The 20,336-nt window shown below is 52.8% G+C and overlaps 2 protein-coding genes across 3 annotated transcripts; both read right to left on the reverse strand.

Annotated features, from left to right (window-relative positions):
• Nucleotides 1-5,323: 5,323 nt before the first annotated feature.
• Nucleotides 5,324-9,023, reverse strand: HOXA9 (homeobox A9). The gene is made up of 2 exons (XM_038741557.1): nucleotides 8,068-9,023; nucleotides 5,324-6,725 (listed from the first exon to the last, which is right to left on the reverse strand). Exons 1-2 carry the CDS (start codon nucleotides 8,612-8,614, stop codon nucleotides 6,487-6,489), a joined length of 786 nt encoding a protein of 261 aa, XP_038597485.1. The 5' UTR covers nucleotides 8,615-9,023; the 3' UTR covers nucleotides 5,324-6,486.
• A 5,464-nt stretch (nucleotides 9,024-14,487) lies between these two features.
• On the reverse strand, nucleotides 14,488-18,654 carry HOXA10 (homeobox A10). 2 transcript variants are annotated; one of them, XM_038769098.1, is made up of 3 exons: nucleotides 18,262-18,654; nucleotides 17,697-18,195; nucleotides 14,488-15,954 (listed from the first exon to the last, which is right to left on the reverse strand). In XM_038769098.1, the coding sequence occupies exons 1-3, from the start codon at nucleotides 18,652-18,654 to the stop codon at nucleotides 15,680-15,682; spliced, it is 1,167 nt and encodes a 388-aa protein (XP_038625026.1). In that variant the 3' UTR covers nucleotides 14,488-15,679. The 2 variants fall into 2 exon arrangements, with proteins under 2 accessions (XP_038625026.1, XP_038625025.1); XM_038769097.1 differs by having other exon boundaries at nucleotides 17,697-18,654.
• Nucleotides 18,655-20,336: the final 1,682 nt, after the last annotated feature.

A 20,336-nucleotide genomic window follows, 5' to 3' on the forward strand; every position in this document is an offset into this window, starting at 1 on the left:
TGCCTGCCTCGGGCTGGCGAGAGTCCCTTCTTCCTGGCCGAAGGCGGCCGGGTCCACCCCCCACCCCCTGCCCCGCAACCCTCCTGCAATAAGAATGCTTTCCCATTGAGGGGCCTGGAGAGGACCCTTCCTCTAAACGCATCGTAAAATTACTTTCCTGCCCTCAGACAGGGAGCCGGGTCAAGACAGCTTTTACTGCCCTGCTATATTGCACATCATAAACTGGAAGGAGCACAATGGAATTGCCCCGGAAATTCTCCCGTAAATGATAGAGTTTGGTTCCTTGGGTACAAAGCGCTTCTCACCACTTAAAGCGGGGTTCTGGCCGGCGTGTTTGCCCGCACCCTCGGAGGGTGTTTACAGGAAGAAAGTACACAAAAGGCTCCGGAGGAATGTGCACGGCGATCCCAATCTGCATCTTTGGGACTGGGGCACCGATGTTATGCCAGGGAATTGGGCTAGCAGCGGCCCCGCCAAGGCTGGGGGAGAGGGCACGGGCCACCGGGCACAGTCCGCGCCTGACCTTAAACTGGCCGTCCCTCTCACCAGAGCGACGATCCCGAACACGATATCGGTGAAGCCCTTTACGGTGGCTCGGGAGGGGACAGAGCACAATAATCCACCAAGTAAAAGCTCTCTATCAGTAAATAAAGGCCTAAGAAAGTTAAACGAATGGAAACAAACGAGAAGACGACCAGGAAGATCAAAGAGGCTGAATTAGACTGCTTTAGACTAATAAATTATTGTTTCTCTGGTGACAACAGACCAAGAAGCAAGGAGAATGAAACAAGCAACATAACCTATGTCTAGACTCTGGGCCGGAGAATGAGACTGGCTTTCAGAAATGACATTAGACTGTGCCAGGCTCGGCTTCGTGGACGGTGGAGGGCAGAAGGGTCGGGACTGAGGGACTTGGGAGGCGGGGGGTAGTGTCTCTGGATTGGGTCAGATCTGAACCCCTCTCAGTCGGGACTCGAGCTGGGGCGGGAGGGGGAGAGAACTGTCTGCTGATCATGGACTCCGTCCCTTTGAGGTGCTGCCACCCGAGTTCTGGCCACGGCCGTCTCCTCTGGGCTGGCCAGGATAGAAAGAGGATCTCGGGTCTTCGAGGAAGCACTCGGGAGACTCGGGCGGAAGAGAGGTTCCGAATAACGGAGCTTCGGTGTGCGCTGAAATTCCTCTTTCGTTTCTTCCCCATATATTTTTCCCCTTCCCGGCCCAGTCAGGATCTCGGGATCAACGGAAAAAAATCCATCGACGTCTGGGAAACCGGAGCTTCTGCTACGACCCTGAAACTATGGCAACAATTAGACAAAAAAAAGATCTCCACACCCAAAATATAGATCCTTCTAGACGTATTTAAATATGAATTTATCCCCTTTTGGAACGAGGAAATATGAATTTGAGAGTCAGCTAGATTTAAATAGAATTTAGATAAATGGCTAGCCTTAAGCAGGAGTCAATGGCTAGGCTTAGCAGGAGTTTAACTATTTGGACATATTTAGCTGGAGAGAATAGATTGGTCTCTAAGAATAGGTACATGGAGTGCCCTGTATATGTATTCCCAACCCCTCACCCGCTATTGCCGCATACATGTGTGTATACAGAGAGATACGTGTAAACAGTTACTCAGCAAAACCTTCCTTTTTGTCGCCTCTTCTAGGTCCACGCATATTTCAAATATACATCCTCGGGCCTTTGCTCGCTTCCTCTCTATCATCGCCAGAGCAAGGACATTACTTGTTATTTCGTTCCGGCCCTGGCCAGAAGCGTTCGGTGATAAACCCATTACTGACGCGTGAAAACTAACAATGAAGTACAGTGCGAGTATTTGCTTTCACGCGGGTCGGCCGCCGGGAGGGCCCCCGCACAGCGGCTCTGCGTAACCCCGGATCCATGATCCCCTTCCCTTTCTCCCTCCCCTTCTCCCCATCGCCCCCCGCCAGGCCAAAGAGTGGGAAGGGGCTTCTGGACCTGAGAGCCCCGCAGCCCCCCGTGCTCACCGCGAGGAGCACAAAGACAGGGTGTCGTCTAGACGGCTCTGCTGAGAGCTTGGCCCGAGGCGCACTTGGAACCGGGATATCTGTGTTTCAAATAGTCAAGGCAGCCAAAAAATATCGACACCCACGCCCTTCCTAACACGCGCACACACACACAGACACACACAAGATTTTACAGCGTGTTCGATGTGGAGATCTGGCTCATAAACATTTTGTGGGCTTGGCGGCGGGTATTAAAACGTATATAAATGAACTATGGGTTGCCTTCTGGTTGGATTGATTGAGAAATTTTCCCTCTCTCGGGAACCACCCTGACCCCTTACTCCTGACTCCCCAATTCCCCACTTCGGGACGCCGCTTCCTTGTGTCCTGTCTATTCTCTTTCGCGGCAGCCGAGCAAGGGACCCGCCCGCCCGCCCAACTTCTGCATCGAACCGGCGTCCAAACTCGTTACGGTGGCCAAACGAAGGAAACCATATTAGGGGTTTTAGACGGCCTGGAGTCCCGTCCCGACGCGCGGGGACCGCCACCTCCACGCATCTGGGCAAAATTAAAAGAAATGGTTACAAGGCCCACGTTGGACTGCTCGAACCTTCAGTCCGGGCCTCTGCTGCAGCTGTAATTTCCCGGGCATCGAGACCTCCTCGTCTAAATTAAACTTTTTTAACACTTCCTATTTGCTGCTGCTGCTACTACTGTTACGACTACTACTGCTGCTGCAACTATTGCTACTAATAACTACGACTACTACTAATAATAACTACTACTACTACAGCTATTATTAAGACGGAGAAGGAGGAGGAGGAAAAAGAAGAACAAACAAGAAAAACTCTTGTAGGGTTTTCCAAGCCAAATCCGTCGAGCTGCATCTGAGAATTGTTCGGATGTGCGTTCGCCAACCAAACATCCTTTCCCGCTTAGGAATCCAGTTTTGAGACCCGCTTCTCTCTCTCCTAGCCCCTCTGAGGCCTTCGGACACACTGGGATCCTTGAACCTATGCTCTGTGCACCCTCGATCCACCCACGAACGAAGCTGGATTGCTCCAGCCAAAGGCAGGTTATTTCACTTCTTATCAACCTCCTGCAAGGTTAATGTGCGGGAAAATACACCAAGGCCACCCCGCACTTGGAAAGTGGGACGGAATGTGACTGTGTACGATGGAAAATATCTGCGAAAATCTGACCATGAAAATGAAATAAATGTTCCACCTTTTAAATGGGAAAGAAAAAATTACCTTTTCATGTTCTGCATTTCAAAGGGTAAACATAGTATTACGGCTAGGTCCATTTATCTTGGAGGTTTTTTTTCCTCCACCGAGGCATCACTCAAGACATGAACAGGACCGGAAATATTTGTCCGTTGTTAAACTCAAATCAGTTGTTTCAAATCCAGAAATGCTCTAATAAAGTCGACATTTTAGAAGCTTCCAAGCGGCGGGGCTGTGGGCTTCATGGCGGATTTGCGGCGCTTTCCGTGGAACCACACTGCCATCTGCTGTTCAGTTCCGGGCACTGCACAGCAGCCAGAGACGCAGGGAAGCGAAGTTGGCCAGCGCCGTTCGGACTCGACGCCGGAGACAGCTTTCCTGCTCCATTCGGGCCAGGGTCTCAATTATAGAAATTTTCTCTGTTTCTAAAACATTAAAGATAAATGTTCCACCTCGAGCCCATGCTGCCGAGGGGGCAGCCCCATAAAAGTGGGAGCTGTTTCCGCACACCCGCTTAATCTATGGCAGCCAGACAAAACAAATGAAAAGGCTTTTGTGGAAAATCTTAATTGTGGCTGGACAGTTGTAAACTCATTAAGGGCCGAATTCCAGACAGTTTGCAGACCCGTCCTTTATTACACACTCTTAATGCTCATTCTTTGAAGTTTCTTCTGTCTGCAACAACAGAGGGCGTCTCAACATGGATCAATTAAGGGGTTTTTTCTTTAGCCCAGCCGAACTATTTCCCCTTTAATTATAACACATTCAGGTTTCCAGAGCTCACTTTTTTTTTTAAAAAAAAAAGGAATAAACGGTGACGATGCAACATTCTCCCGCACTTTTGCACATCTGTAAAGTCCTCGCGGCTCCGCGGCTCCCTAAGTTTGGTCTTCGCCTGCAGCGCGCTACACCCCATAAACGCTAACAGCAGTCATTTTCTTTTATGGCACTCCATGGCTCTGAATTTTCCTTACAGCATCTTCTGCCAAGACTTGCCACTCTGAATGTTCTGGCTTGTTTGCCCCTGAAAAACAAACCCACATTTATTCCCCGGGGTTGCCAGCGCTGAGCTCTGGGGCCGGAGCAAAGGCATGGATCCGAGTTCATTCACATTTAGGAGCCGAGGTCTGACTTTCTAGGAGCCGTAAGATGTCCGCCCAGGCAGGAATAACTCTACAGGCACCGGACGTCGGTATTTTTTTCACTAGCTGCCCTGTTCGCCCCGAGTCATTCCCCTCCCTTGCCTCTCCCGCCCCTTCGGGCCCCCGAGACCCCCACAATGGACCCGCAAGAGTAGTCCTTTCCCCTTTGTACTCTTTCTAGTTTTCTTTCGATGCAGATATTTTTGTCTCAAGAAGAACCTCCCCTTGGGGCCATCTCTTTTCCTTGGGGCTAAAAAGAAACTAGCAAACGAGAGACAGGAAAGGAGCCACGGTGATTGTCAACGGAACCCGTCAGGGACCCCCTTTCCCCCCTTTCTCTCTCTCCGTCTACCTGGTGGGAGGCCCTGGTGGGCACAGGCCCGGGTGGACACCACCAAGAAGCCAGAGCTACAGCCCGGGCTTGCTCTAAAGAGTAGCTTTCCTTTCCCCACCCGACTTCTTCTACCCAGCCAGCCGGGCTCACGCCTGGTCGGGTGGGGAGTTTGGGCTTTGTCTATTCAAGACAAAGGGGAGGAAACCTCGATTCCTGGGTCGGTACCCCGATCCTCCCCTCTCCTCTCGGGGTTCATTCATTTATTCATTCATTCGTATTTGTTGAGCGCTTACTGTGTGCAGAGCACTGTATTAAGCGCTTGCGTTCCCCACCCACGAATAGGGCCTCTCGGCTCAGCTCTCCCGGGCTGCCCAACACGGCCCTGGAAACCGTCCCTCCTCCTGCCCTGGGAGTTTGGAACCGGACAGCAGGCTCGGGCCTCGTCCATGGGACGGGAGGAAAGAAAAGGAAAATTCTGGGCCGGAAGATTCGTTCCCAGGCTGGATTCCGCAAGCTGGGCAGGGAGAGGAGGGAAGGAGCGAGGCAGTGAGCCGGGCCCCCGCCGGCCCTGTCTGGAGTGTGTCCGGGGAGAGAGAAGCCGCCATCCCCGCAAGAAAATAACGCGCAACAGCCACCCGGAAAATAGAAAAGAATCAATATATTTTATTTGGCAAAAAGTTAAATATCATTTCAAGACAGCGATTTGGTCAATAGGCCATGAGGTAACTCTATTGCGAAATATACAGTGTATGTTCTGCCCGACAGAAGTGGCCAATTTTCATCTAGTGATACAAATCTACAGTAGCCCAATGGCAGGTTTTATAGGGTATAATTTATTATCAATAAAATTAACTCCATTACAATAAGCATCATTTTTTTCGATTAAAATTAAACGTAAACCATAGGTAGTTACCTTCTTCACATAAACGTATAGCTCCGAAATCTGATAAGTGTTTACTGGTGCAAAAACAATATTCAAGCTAGTCTGATTTTTTTCTTTAATATATAGAATATATATACAACTGACAAAGACAGTACTAGAGATCAACTGTACATACTAAAACGTCTTGCTTGGAAAAAGTTGGGATTGCCATGATTCCTTATGGATCTTGGACAAAATCCTCTTTCTTTCCTTTCTTAGTTTTACTGGGATATATATATATATATATATATATTTTACAATCAAAGGTTAACTGTCTAGTTATACAGAAGAGAGACTTATTACACTACAGAGCTATACTCTATGCAACCTTTCTCATAAACAACCTGAGTTCAAATTGAATTCTAGTTTACACGCTCACAACTGGTACGGCACCCAAGTACATAAGTTGCGTCACAAACATAATCACCACAATAAAACACAGTGTTCAAGTATTACAGCAGACCTCTCTGCCTCGCAAAGAGCAAATAAAATTAACTACACAGACAAAACTCTACAGTCCATCAATCGTTGTGCATTATGAAAAAGGTAGTTTTTTTTTAAGTGAAGAACAGGTAGATTTTTTTTTATACAAGCCAACACACAGCCATCAGCGCTAATGCCCCCTTGTTTTTCCTATAATAGAAAATTAAAAGCTCCACAGTACCTCCTCAATAGCACGGGGAAGCCAAGATCTCGGTGCTACTGTGACAAAGTACGATAATGATAAGTGTTTGCTGGGGGGGGGGGGGGTTGGAGGGAGGAGATTGGAGAGAAAATGAGGCCTGGATACAGGCGCATTGTATGGGGATGGGGGGGGGGGCAGGAGGACAAGATGGGAATGGAGGGGAGGGGGATTTTTCCTTTAATGACCTGGGTAACGTCATTCATCTTTTGCCCGATCTTTGTTGATTTTCTTCATTTTCATCCTTCTGTTTTGAAACCAGATTTTCACTTGTCTTTCGGTTAAATTAAGGAGCCTCGCCACTTCGTATCTACGGTCCCTAGTGAGATACATATTGAACAAAAACTCCTTCTCCAGTTCCAGCGTTTGGTGCTTGGTGTAAGGACATCTCTTTTTTCGGGTGGACCTTGCATGCAGCCAGTTCGCAGCTGGATTATCTACAGGGAGGTAGCAAGAGATGTGGTTAAAGGGATTAGAAAGAGTCCTTTCCTCAGTATCCTCCTGAGCAAAGGCAGCAGCAGCCTTGAGCAGCCACCCAGGCTCACCCCTACGAGCGTTCCCTTCTTTCAAAGCCAAGCGGATCCGAAGGGAGGACGCCTCTTTTCTTTCCAAAGACGTACAGGAGGGTTAGACACAATAGAATCAAAATACAGACCCATGACGGGGTCACATACAATTGCATGTAGTAAACCTCAGCTCCCGCCTACTCTCTCCCCTTAGATTGTTTATAGAATGTAATTTTTAAAGAGACCTCTTCTCCTTTCCGCCCCGTGGGAAGCCTCTACACTACACTGGCATCGACTCTTTATTTTTTGCTTTTCTTCCTTTTTCTCGTTCTGACCTTCCACTGTGTTCTGCCTAGAAGGCTGGGAGGAGCTAAACAGACTCTGCAGCTGGCTTAATCAAACCTGGGTTGCTTATGAAGCTTATTTGCATAGAATGTTATTCGGAGCTGCAATAAAGACCCTATGTGTACGGTCACGGGGAGGATTTATATAACAATCAGCTGAGGGAAATGAGTTCAGGACCACGTTTGCCTTTCCCAGCCCTGATTCCCCCAATCTCAGGCTGCTCCTACTACCACTGCAAGCCCAAATTCTCCTCACAAAAGAATTCATCAGGATTCAAGCTTTCGAAGAACCGGCCCAAAGTTACTTTGCCTCTGGAGCTCAGCAGGGAAATCCGAAAAACCCAGGACAGGGTTTGTAGGAGGAGGGAGAGAAATCCTCTGGATTCGTTTTCGCCCGGCCTCCACCCCACCCCCACCCTCTACAACACCATGCCCTTCAGCACCAGCCCCGTGTCCGGTTTACACTGGCCACACAGTCAGCTCTGCTTGGGATTTGGGGTACATCCGATCCATCCCATCCAGCCACCCCTTCAGGGGCGGGGGGAGGGGAGATCTTGGTCAAGACAAAGGGGGGTAAACGGGAGGAGATGAGAGAAGGAGCTACACGGGTAAAGGAAGAAGAAGGAGGGAAACAAGAAGAGAGGGGTCAGAGAGAGAGAGAGAGGAGAGGGAGAAAGAGGAGGGAGATTGGAAGAAGAAGAAAAAGAAGACTGTGAGAGAGGAGAGCGAGAGAGAGAGGAGGGAGAAAGAGGAGGGAGGTTGGAAGAAGAATAAATAGAAGAAGAAAGTGGCAGAGGAGAGCGAGAGAGAGCGAGAGAGGGAGGGAGAGGCAGGGAGAGGAAGGGAGGGAGGGAGAGCGATTCCTCTGTGGCAGACAGCAGCAGTCTGCCCTGGTAGCGACGGGCACGGACACATCCGGTGACACTTACTGGGATCAATCGGAGGCTTGTCTCCGCCGGCCTCATTCTCCCCATTGTTTTCCGAGAACGCACCTTCGCTGGGCTGCTTATCCCTATCAACTGGAGGAGAACCACAAGCATAGTCAGACAGAGACAAAGTGTGAGTGTCAAACGTGGTACAGTCACCCCTTCTGGCCGAGAGCGGTTCAGGTTTAATGCCGTAATGCCTGCTCGAAGGCAAACCCGGGAAAGACAGGGAGCCCGGCATGGGTTCCAGCCAGGAGCGCATGTACCTGCCGTCAGGCGCTGCCATTGGTGGCTGGTGATGCATATACGGGTGGTAAACGGCGGGGACATTGTTGGCGCTCGGCGGGGGCACTGGGTTCCAGGAAGTGCCAAACACCGAAGTTTTCGATTGGAAGCTGCACGGGCTGAAGTCCGGGGGCTCGCCCAGCGCCGTCTGCCTCGCCGGCTGAGCCAGGGCACCCGAGGCGTAGCGGGACTGGACCAGGTCTTCACTCTCGTGAATGAGGAACGAGTCCACATAATAATTGCTGAGGGTCCCCGAAGTCGACATGGCCCCGCAAGCACCCCGGCGCCGGACCTGCGGAAATTATGAAACTGCAGATTTCATGTAACAACTTGGTCCTACGGAGAAGTACAGTCACCTAATAAGTTGAAGGCTGCCCGTCACCCCATTGGCTGGCCGAGTCACGTGCCGGGCCAGCAGAACAATAAAGTATAAATCACTCCGCAGGCTATTAATGGCCCAGTGTTTTCCAGTCATAATTTTTATAGCAAAGCCATATGTTTTTATGCAAGGGGATATTCGAGTTACACGATAAAGTTTGTTTTAATTGTGGCCAACGGAGATTAAAAGATCAGATTTGGTAGGACTACCCTTTTTAAGCGGACTATTTTATATCACAATTAATCATGCCATCAGTGAGTCGAATTCCCGGCGAAAACCTGGGGAGCGGAGACCTTCACATAAAATTATACAATAATTGAAGCCATAAAAAAAGCAAAATCGCATTCTCGGTATACTGTATTTAAATATATATTTATGATATTTCATAAGGAGTTATTGTTGCGGGAGCCACGGGGCTGTTATTAAGTCAGTAACTATGAGCATATTCATTTGCATCGCTGTGTCTCACAGCAGTAAAAATTTACGAGTGCTTGGAAAGGTTAAATTATACTATTGTGTTTGGTTTGGGGACTCTCTGTAAATAATACCGCTCCGTTTAGTTCCGAGCTACTCGGGGCCCCCCGCGAAAAGTCAAATTCAACATATCCCCTTTCTGAGACGAGACTGGCGGGCACCCGGGGCTCGGTAACGACAGGGATCCGGGCCCGATTTTGCCTTCGATTCGGAGATTTGCATTTTGGAAACCACCCTCCCCACCCAAACATCACCCCCCACTCCCGGCTGAGGGCTGGAACTGTCGGGACGGCTAAGGGGCCAGTTGAGAAGCAGCGTCGTCTCCGGCTTGTGTCGCGGTAGAGAAGGCGCTCTAGAAAAGCCATTTAACCAGATGCACAAGAGTTAATGGATTTATTTGCACTACCTAACACACACAGGCACACACACACACAGACAGCCAGCTAGGCAGGCGCACACACCGCATTTTCCTTCTCCCTGGCAGATTGGAGACAGCCACGTTTGCCGCCTCAAATTGGGAAACTAAAACATTGAGCGCTCTACCCGACTGCTGGGCCGCCCCAGAGGGTCGGGTGAAGTCTGCAGATGGAGGGACTCCCCCCCCAAAAAAATATGCTCATCGTCCCTAACCAGCCCCTCCCAGAACTGGGGAAGTGGAGCCGAGGTGGCTGGAAAAGCTCAGAGGTGAACAGGGCCCAAACCCAAGGCCGAATCCTGTCTATCCAACGGCGCCTCGGGGGCTGCGGAGCTGCCTCTTCGGGCCTGGGGTTCGGTTCTGAACTGGGAAAGCTGAGGATCCACGGGAAATCTGGAGCACCCCGAATCGGAGCTGTGAAAGACACGGGAAGAGTACTCCCCGAAGCCCGGGAGCTCAAAGGGGAAGGGGGAGGGGGAAGGATTTAACGAGGACGAGTTATTCTTCAACAAACATTCACCAGCAGGAACCACTCTCTCTGGATACTTTTCCCAGGGAGCCCCTAATCCTCAGGGAGACCAGAAAGGGGAGGCTCGGAGGACGCCGGAATCCGGTTTTGAGGCATCATAGGAGGGTTGGGGGAGGCGGAGGAGAAGGGGGAATATGTATTTGTTTGTTCATTTGCTAAAGGTGCTTGGCTTCTGTGCGCGAGCGAACATCCAAACCAAGCGGAGGGTTACAGTCCCCTTCAAAAAAAGTGATACGGCCTTCAGATCAAGTCCAGTGCTATGAATTAAACTAAGGCTCGAGTGTTTGGGGCGGGTGGATTGGGGCCATTGACTTTAATCCCTTTTTTGCTATCCGGTTTGGGAGTCGTTTATCTCCTTTTTGGCCATCCAGAGGGGCGAATAAAAGAGCTGGCAGCCACTCTGCTAATTTGAAAAACCCAATCCAAAATAGAAAGCAGCGACTACCAGAAACCGTGTAATAATTAAATTCATGTGTGAAAATTCCGCATGCAAAAGTATGTTTCTCATTAACTTTACATCACTATTTGCTCTCTCTTCCTCTCTCCAGACCCCCTTTTCCCTTCTTTTCAAGTTTTCCAACAGCTTTAGCAAAAAAAAATCTAAAAAGAACCCATTAGTCCCCTCAATTCCAAGGCTGATTTCAGGTGATAAAAACCATATGAATTTCTTATCTATCCCAAACAATGAGAAAGGAGCAATCTCTAAACATTTGGGGAAAAAAGCGGTCCATCCTTTTCCTAAACAAAATATGATCTGGGAGTGAAAAAAGCTCCAGACACAATGAACTCCAATTCTGTCTTCGTTTTGGGCTAACGTCGCGGGGATATCTTCAAGAGCACACTCATTGAGTTAATCTCCTTGTAAAATAATCAAAACAACAAGAAGAACAAGAACAACAACAACAATAATAACAATAAATAAGCGCGGTATTTTTTGAACTGAACATTAGGTGTTTTCTGACCGTCTTTTCATTAAGAAAAATGATTTTCAGTGTAAACCCTAGAGTGTTAATGAACTATAATACGTTGTCCATTCTGGACTGCGGCATGCCTTGTTTTCCCTTTTAGTTGTACCAGGAAAGAATCGGGGTTTAGACAATCAACAATACGCAGCCTACTCCCCCCTAAATTGGACGATCCCTGAATAATTGATATTTAATGCATGAAGGCGGGTTTTGTTCATCTAGAAATTAAAATGTAAACAAAATCATATTAGTTTCAAGCGGTGTGGCTTGTGTTAGGAAATTCAATCCTCTGACCTCAATTTTTATTTTCCAGATTTTTTTTGTTAAAAAAGGACAAGAAAATGGTGAAATTGAGGCACACCCCTGTTCCCTGAAGATAATACTTTGCAAGCATGCTGCATCCCCAATAACCGGACACAGCAGCAACAGCGATCGTGTTCACAGCGAGGCTCCAGACCAGACATAAGCGGCTCCTCCAGCCCGCACTGTGGCCTTTGGAGAAGAGTGCGGCAGGTTGGAAAGTGTAAACGATTACTTTCTCGCGGATCCAGCCCGGACCTCCGCCTGGCTGTCTGACCTCACCCTCTCGGCCCGGAGCGGAGAAGAAAATCTGACTTTTCCCCGAATTTTCCTCCTCGCGTGGTCCGGACAGGCGCTCTGAAATCTCAGATCCCGGAGGGTCCGGGCCCGTCCGTGACCCTCGAAACAGACCTCGACTCGGGGTGGGAGTGGGGGTGGGGGGGAGTCTGGGGGCGGGATTATCAGCCTCTTCGAGGTTTGTTCATTTTCTCCCCCCCCCCCCGGCCCCCCAAACATTTTAGCCGGCCGTAGCCGGAAGGTCGGCTTCTTCCTTAACCTTTATTTTCCCTGTCACCGCACTCTGTCCTCCTGCAAAAGCCGAGCTCCTCGTTTACAGATCTCCGTATCGCTGAGCTCACTGAGCCTCGGCTGTTTGCCTGTGGGCGAGAGGATCCCTCCTGCTCCGGCCGGCCGAGGGGCTCCAGCTTGTACTTCCCAAGCGCTTAGCACAGTGCGCTGCCCACAGTAAGCGCTCAATAAATACGACTGATTGATTTCCCCGGAGCCTGGTCCTAAACCGCAGGCCGAAGCAGGGGGCATCGCCAAGCCCCTCTCGCTCCGTCGGCCGCCGGTCCTTCGCGTGGCCACCGTCCGGTTCCCTGGACCCCGCCGCCCCGGCCGGGGAGAGCGGAGGCCCCGAGGTGCGGGGGTGCTGGCGGCCGGGGCTGCGGGCCCGCTGGGCTGCGGGGCTCCCGGTTCCCCGCTCCCGCTGGGAGGTCGGGGCTGCGCGCACAATAGGCTGGAGCGTGGGGCTCCCCGCGTCAGGCCCAGCGAGGTCGCTGTTGCTCATTCCGCCTCACTGGAATGCCGGCTCCTGGCCGCGGTCTAATCATGATCGTAACCGAGGCCTTGTGAACCCGAGGAGGCAAATTAGGGGGTTTCTCCCATTTCCCGACCCTCCTCGCCACCCTTTCCAACCGTGGGGACTCCTCTACCCTAGGAAGCCCTTAGCTGGACGTGGGGAGCGAAGAGACCGAGGCCGGATCTCAGGACGTTTACCCCCCTCCCTCTCGCACAACACCTCCTTTCCCTCCCCCACGCCCAGCTCCCACACAGTCCTGCATCCAAAAGACAAAATAAGAGAGAGAGAAAGAGGGAGAGAGGGAGGGAAAGAGAAGGGACAGAGGATGCAGAGGGAGAGGTAAGTGATAGGACCAGATCAAGGCCCATCGCCCTTTCCCCTTCCCTTCCCTCCCGGGATCTTCCTCCCCCGGCCCCAACAGCTCCTCTGCCCTTTCCCGGGTTCAGTGGCCACTTCAGCTCCGGGCCCGGTTCCCGGCAAAGGCCCGCTGCGGGAGAAACCCGAGACCACGCACCCGAGCCCGGAGTCACCAGCAAACCGCACCTGACCTTGAATGCCCCTTCCCTAGAAATTCATAACCCGCCCTAGCCGCGGAATCTGGCGGGCCCTCGCTCCCTGAACCCGGCTACTCCTCCCGAAGGAAGAGGACGAACCAGGAAGGAAGGGGGTCTCCTTCCCCCACGACAGGGACCCGGAAAGAGCCGAGCAACCGGGCTCCCGGAGGAAACAATGGCTTTGGGATTTGACGCCTAAGACCTTTTTTTTTTCTTTACCTGTCTTCGGACCCCAGATCCCATCTCCCTGGCACTATATACCTGGTGATGATTTCAACTGAAGTAATGAAGGCAGTGTCGTGCTGTCGAGAGAAAGGTGGAGCCCCAACAACAGGAAACTACCTAAATCACAGACCAGTTCTGGTGCTCTAATGAGTACGATTCCCCCATGGCAGTCTCCTTTACGCAGGGTTCCCGCTATTGAAAGAAAGAAAGAAATACAAAGCGAGAAACGTGACTCCAACCTGTCCCCGTCGCCGCCACCGCAGACTTACAACTGTTTAAACTGTGCCAACCGAGGGTGGGGGAAGGGTGGGAGGGAGACTAAGGGAAGGGGGGGGGAGAAAAAAGAGAGAATGAGAACGTGAAAGGGTGACAGAGGGAGAGAGAGAATTGAGCGAGGAAGAGGGATGGGGGTGGGGGGTGGGAGGAGAGAGATCCGGTGTGTGGGCTTGTTTTCCCAAACCTTCATGAAGAGCGAACCGTGGAGAAAAAGCGAGGGCGATAATGGGCGATCATAAAGCTCTCCAGGGCTGCGCCGAGCCCGGGTTCAAAGTCTGTCCTCTGAGAGGAGAGCCGGGCAGGCGGCGTGGACCGGCAGAGCTCGGCTTTTCCTCCCTCCCCACCCTTCCACTCCCTCCTCCTCCCCCGCAGCGGCCCCGCAGCCACTCACCCACACCCCCCTCGACCCCCAGGAGGGCAGGAGTCGGGCAGGAAACGCATCTCTCTCGCTCAGACAGCCAGGTAGCCAGGGCCCCAAGAGCTCGGCCTTGGGAGAGGACAAGAGCTCGGTGGCGTTGAGGTTGGGGTTGGGTGGGGTGGGGGGGTGAGTGGGGAGAGAAAAGAAGACTCTGCCTCTTAGCTCCATTCCCTGTCCTCCAGAAATAGTATTTCGCTTCCTCGGTCTATGCAGCTCCACACTCAACTGAAACCACTCGTCCAAGACAGCAACAATCCAGATATACTAGCAAGTCATAAAACTGAACAAAAGCCGACAAACCTTACAGCACCATTGCTATATGGCCCAGACAAATTACGACCGTCTAGGTAATATTTAAATAGATGCCTAAAGTAATTGCAGGGGGTACAGGCAACTATTCCTGTTGTAAAAGTGGGGGAAGAGATAAAGTGGAAGGTGAAGATAAACAGTCACAAAAAGAGGTAAAATTAAAAGACTTCATTCCACGGCTTTTATTCTTCTATAAGAACATAAACATCGTCTTTTTCACGCACAGCAGCATTACAATATTAATTTATTCCGATTTAAGGTAAGAAGTAAATAGCGCTAGAACTAACATTTATAATAACGATAGAATGCATTTGCTTAAAACAGTATCGGCATTTTTAATAATAATAGACATTTATACAGATTTGTATTTATAGCTTTTTTGCACCTATAGGTTTGACCCTTTTATGCATGTAACTTCACAGTATAAAGGAAATACGAACAATGTCTCCCTTTCTCTCTCCTACTTCGCCTGCCAAAGCCCCCCAAACTGTTCCTTGAATTTCAGTGAGAAAAAAAAAAGATTGCTTTTTCCTTGAGACAGGGAGAATTGTTGTGTGCTTGTCACGTGTTACCAGTGGTAACGTTACTTATAGACAAAAATCCACTAATTCCACATATTTAAGCAAAACTACATTAGGCAAATATCTACAACCCGAAAGATACTGAAATTCAGAGGTAAGTGTAATCATTTAAGTCCATAAGCAACACAAGACCTTGAATGTTCTTGGAAGAGAGGGCGTCTCATTTTCCTGGCCAATTTTTTAAAGCTGTGATATCAAAAGGAAGGGGAAAAGTCCCTCTTTGATTCTCTTTCTTTCCTCTCTTTCCTCTCTCCCACTCTTCCTTTCGCCTCGTCTCTCACACCAGCTCACGCGAAACCCTAATTTGCAATCTAAGTTTACCAGAGGGTCAGTCGCTCTATTTTCCAAGAAAGCCAAAACAGACAAGGTCTAGGTTTCCCTGACCTGCCCTCAGCCAGCCAGGAAAGACTTCGATTACTCACCATTCACCTAAAGCCTGCCCACAGACACTTTAGCGCTTACAATGGGAGTGCTCTTTTCACTGGGGCGTCGCTTCGTCTCTCAACACAAATACGTGAAGCCCTCCGAGATGACAGTTGTTAGTTCAAGGAGTGGGATACCGTAAGACGAACCAACCCACGTCAGAGTCACCGCTTTACATACATGGCAATTTTTTTTGTTTTGTTTTGTTTTTTTCGCATTATGGCTTTTCCCCCCAGAAAACCAAAATCAAAACCCTGCACAGATGTAATGGACAGATCGCGAATGTAGAAGGGGAAAAAAAACCAAACAAATCGGGGCTCCATACAGGTGCGAGTTCCTATCGCCTAGGAAAAAGATACTGGCTCTTTCGACCGTAAAAACGTGGTCGTTTTGGACGTTCATCAGGAAAAATTAAAGTTGGCTGTGAGCTCTCGGATTCTATTTTCTCGGTTCATTTTCTTCAGTTTCATCCTTCGGTTCTGAAACCAGATTTTTACTTGTCTGTCTGTGAGATGGACGCTGCGGCTGATCTCTAGGCGACGCTCTCGAGTCAGGTACATATTGAACAGAAACTCCTTTTCCAGCTCGAGTGTCTGATGCTTGGTGTAAGGGCACCGTTTCTTCCGGCCGCTTTTTGCCGTGAGCCAGTTGGCTGCATTTTCTCCTTTGGCGTTGCCTGAGTGTGGAGGGATAAGAGAAAGATGTTACCTCCTGCCCCGTGTGGTCCCGCGGGGGTGCCGCCCGCCCTGACCTTGCCCGGCTCCGAGACACCCAGCAGCTCTTTCGGTTCAAGGTGGAGGTGGATTCAATGGCTTTGGGCTGCCTCTTCCCGAGGTCCCAGCCAGCCAGCCAGCTAGCCAGCCTGGCAGCGAGAAGGGAGAAGGTGGGAAAGGCTGACAACCGTCCCCCCAGCACGTCCCCGTCCCCTCCCTCCCCCCGACAAACACCATCACCACCACCAATCGAGGGTGTTTCCAATTTCCCCCTTTCGTTAGAAGAACTGGCTGAGCAGCGGCAGGGCTGGGTTATCAGGAAATGGGACCTTTTCAAAAACGCCTCTTGGCTTCCTTCTGCAACGCTTTCCCCACTCCCCTCCCCAAAGTGGATCCCTTTTAGTTGATTTCCTAACCACCTGTTTTACCCCAAGTTGGGGGAGGGGTGGAAAGAGAGGAGGAAAAGGTTTTAAAAACACGTTGGGCAGAGGACAGGGAGAGCAGTATATCTCGAACTTAGTGCCCTTTTCTGTGCCTTTCCTCCCCTGGCAGACAATTGTTTCCTCTCCGCCGGGCCGGGCCCGAGTGATCCCCACTTGCCAAAGGGTCAGAAGGAGCAGGAAGGGCCGGATCTGGAGGCGGGGAGGGCGCTTTGGCCCAGTGGCCTGGGGTCTGGGGTCTAGGGGTCTGGGATCTGGGGTCTGGGGTCTGGGGGTTGGGGTCTGAGGTCTGGGGTCTGGGGGTTGGGGCCTGGGGTCTGGGGGCAGGGGCAGCCTGAGTTAACAAGCAAAGAGCGACCGATCGGTACGTTTCCAGTTTCGCGGCTCGGGAAGGGGGCACGATCCTCCTTCATCCGTCTCCACGGATGGCTTCTCGCGGAAAGAGTATTTCAACGCGCCTGTTAGTTGGAAAAAGCATTCGGGATCGTAAAATAGAACTTAGCCCGTTAATAGGCGTATTTATTGGCACTGGCGGCTGCTTGTTTTGGATGCTTTACAAACATCCGTGTTATCTGCGAACCACCTTCTCCTCGGCCGGGGGGCTCAGCGGGCGGCCGGGGGTGGGACTGAGGAGGGGGCCCGGGCCGCTGTTCCTCGGACTGGTGCTGCGGGAAGAGGGGGGTTGCGGGAGGGGGCTGGGGGGCGGGGAGGGGAAGGGAAGGGGGGGAAGCTCTCCCTCCCCGGGCCCTCCCCTTCGTTCGAGGCGAGTGGCCCGAGGGAAGGCTTTGGGGTTGGCTCTTCCCCACGCCCCAAGGCTAAAAAACAAGTTCACCGGGTTAGCTCGGCTGCCTCCGGCCTGGCAAGGGGTGGGATGGGGGGAGGGGAGGGGTGTCCCCTCCCGGGGGCGCCCCCGGCCCCCTCCTCTCGTCTCTGTCTCTCTGTCTCTCTTCTCTCCCTTTCTCCCGGCTCTCACTGTCTCTGTCTGTCTCTCCCTTTCTCCCGGCTCTCTGTCTCTGTCTTTCTCTCCCTTTCTCCCGGCTCTCTCTGTCTCTGTCTGTCTCTCCCTTTCTCCCGGCTCTCTGTCTCTGTCTTTCTCTCCCTTTCTCCCGGCTCTCTCTGTCTCTGTCTTTCCCTCTCTCCCGGCTCTCTCTGTCTCTGTCTTTCTCTCCCTTTCTCCCGGCTCTCTCCGTCTCTGTCTTTCTCTCCCTTTCTCCCGGCTCTCTGTCTGTCTCTCTCCCCTTTCTCCCGGCTGACTGCGCGCTTACCTACGGGGTCTTTCTCGGGCGAGGGCTTGCTGGTCTCCGAGGGGGCCGGAGACAGGTCCTCGGCGGCCGAGGACGACGCCTGCGCCTCCTCCTCGGCCTGGGAGCCGCAGGGCAGCGCGGTGGCGGGAGGCGAGTCGAGGGCGCCGTCCTCGCCGGCCGGGTCCGCCGAGCCCTGGGCCAGCGTCGGCGGCGAGTCGAAGCGGACTTGGGGCTGCGGCGGGGGGAACGGGGCGGCGCCGAGCGGAGCGGCGCCGTAGCCCTTGGAGGTGCCGTAGGCTTGAGACAGACGGAAATAGCCGGGCACGGGCACCCCGCTCCCGCCGCTCAGGGAACAGCCCTCCGGCGGGCCCCGCGGGAAGGAGCCCGCCAGGTCCGGGGCTGTTGAACTTTTGGGACATTTGTCCGAGTCGTAGAGACAGTAAGAGTTCTCTTCTTTGATGTTCTGGGCGAAGGAGCAAGAGGTTGCCTGCTGCTGCTGCTGCTGCTGCGGAGGCTGCTGCTGCTGCTGCTGCTGCTGCTGCTGCTGCTGCTGCTGTGGTTGCTGCTGGGCTTGCTGCTGCTGGGCTTGCTGCTGCTGTGGAGGCGGCGGCTGCCCCTCCGGCTGCTCCATCCGACAGGACCTGGGGGCGTCTAGCCAAACCTCCATCCCTGACATGTAGGCATGAGGAGGGGACACCATGCCGGGCGAGCTGCCGTCATTGCGCTTGCTGAGCACGGGGAACAGCCCGCAGCTTTGCAGCCCGTAGGACAGATCGGACGCTTGGGGCAGGTAGACCCCGCTGTGGGGGTAGTAGCCCCCTCCGCCGCCGCCGCCGCCGCCTCCGCCTCCTCCTCCTTCCCCTCTGCCCGTGCTGATCAAGGAGTCCACCAAAAAGGAGTTCGCGGCCGGGCTCTCCGAGCATGACATTGTTGTGGGATAATTTGGCGAAGGGAGCAGATAGCCCTTTCTGGCTGACATTTCTTGTGCAAAACATGCTGAATATGATTAGAGATCCTCCCGCACCGCGGCGGGCGCCCGCAGCCAATGGAGAGCCGCGGTTTCCCCGCGACCCCTCCCAGTTTGGTTTCGTAGGCACCAAGCTGGTCTCAGGTCGACCTCTGAATTCAGAATTTATATAAATATGTAATGGATATGGATGGACCTGGAGGCGCACACCCCCCACACCTAGGACCAGAAGCGCCCGGGCTGCCGGGACAGAGCGTGGAAGAGAGCGAGCCGGTCTCCCCCCGCCCCCCTTTCTCCGCCCCTGCCCCTCCCCCTCCGCCCCTGAACCCCCATTTTCCGAGGGGGTGGGCGACCGCGCCGCTCCCCGCAGGGCCCCCGTGCCCCAACCCCGAACAGTAAACGGGAGGGCGTTTATGACACCTCAGACGGGACGCGATCCGGTAGACGGGGAACCCAATTTCCTGCGCCCTTGGCTTCTCCAGGAGCCGGGGCCCTCGCTGACGTTGGTGGGGTTTGGCGTCGACGTGAGCCAAACTGGTGGTCTCCCTCCACTCGCCCGGACGTCCCCGGGTTTCTCTGCGGACGGGATTGGAGCTCTCCCGCTCGCGGCCGGCCCTCTCCAGGCCGGGAAAAACTCGGAACCTGGCAGCTGCGGCCTTAAATTCCTCGGGAAGTAGTTCTTTCCCAAAGAGTGTGGCCGGCACCGACCCAAATGTCGGTTATGGTCAAGGCGACCCCGCTCGGGGCGCAGAAAAGAGCGGGGAGACCCGGCTGCTGCGAGATGGGGGTATCGAGGGCTGTAGGGGCGGGCGGGGACGGGGAGAGGGGTTGTCCCCAGGCCTAGGACACTGAGGCCCGGGCGATGGAACAGACCCTGCTGGAGGGGATCGCTGATTCCCTGCTTGGTGAGGGATCTCCTTCTGTTTGGAAGTGGAGAAAAGACGGCAGCTTTCACTCTCCTCGTCCCAACCGCAACCCCTAACGAAATAATCCACCCGACGCCCTCTCCCTTCATTTGCTATTCCTTCTGCTGCCTGATCTCTGGCCAGAGTTCGGGCCCATCATTCTATTCCATCTTCTTTTCCTCTGCCTTCTCGGAACCCGGGCCTGGGTTCAGAGAAACGGAGTCCGATCAGACTCCCGGAGGAATCTACACTATGAGCTCTCCCTGGGGGAAAGGCGCCAAGCCGGGGACCCGAGGAAGCGGAGAGCTAGGGAGTCAGGCTCCTGGATCTGGAAATGGTCCGGTGAATGACATTTCTGCTCTCCACTCTTCTTTCCCGTTTTCCTCTCTCCTTTCCCCTCTCCTTCCTCTCTTCCTTCCTCTGTCCCCTCTCCTCTCCTTCGTTCTCCTCTATTCTCTTCTCCTGTCCTTGATTTTCCCTTAATTTCTTCCTTCTTATCTTTCACTTGGTCTCTTCCCTCTTCTCTCCCCTCTCCTCTCCTCTCCACTATCTCGCTCCGATTCACAGCCGGTGGATTCCGGAGCACCGGCCTCCTTTTCCCAAGCAGAGAGATCAAAGCTTCAGGTTGCAGGAGTGGGGCTGTTACCGGCGCCAGTTTGCCCCATTGGAAGACACCACCCCATCGTCTCCAGAGTTGGCATCCCGTACTGGGGGCCCTGACTCCTGTCTCCGCAGACTTAAAGCCCCCTTCCCCGGGACTCAAGTGGACCCAGCTTTCCACAGTGTCCC

This window comes from Tachyglossus aculeatus, chromosome 2 (genome assembly GCF_015852505.1).
Source record: "Tachyglossus aculeatus isolate mTacAcu1 chromosome 2, mTacAcu1.pri, whole genome shotgun sequence".
Classification (NCBI taxonomy): domain Eukaryota; kingdom Metazoa; phylum Chordata; class Mammalia; order Monotremata; family Tachyglossidae; genus Tachyglossus; species Tachyglossus aculeatus.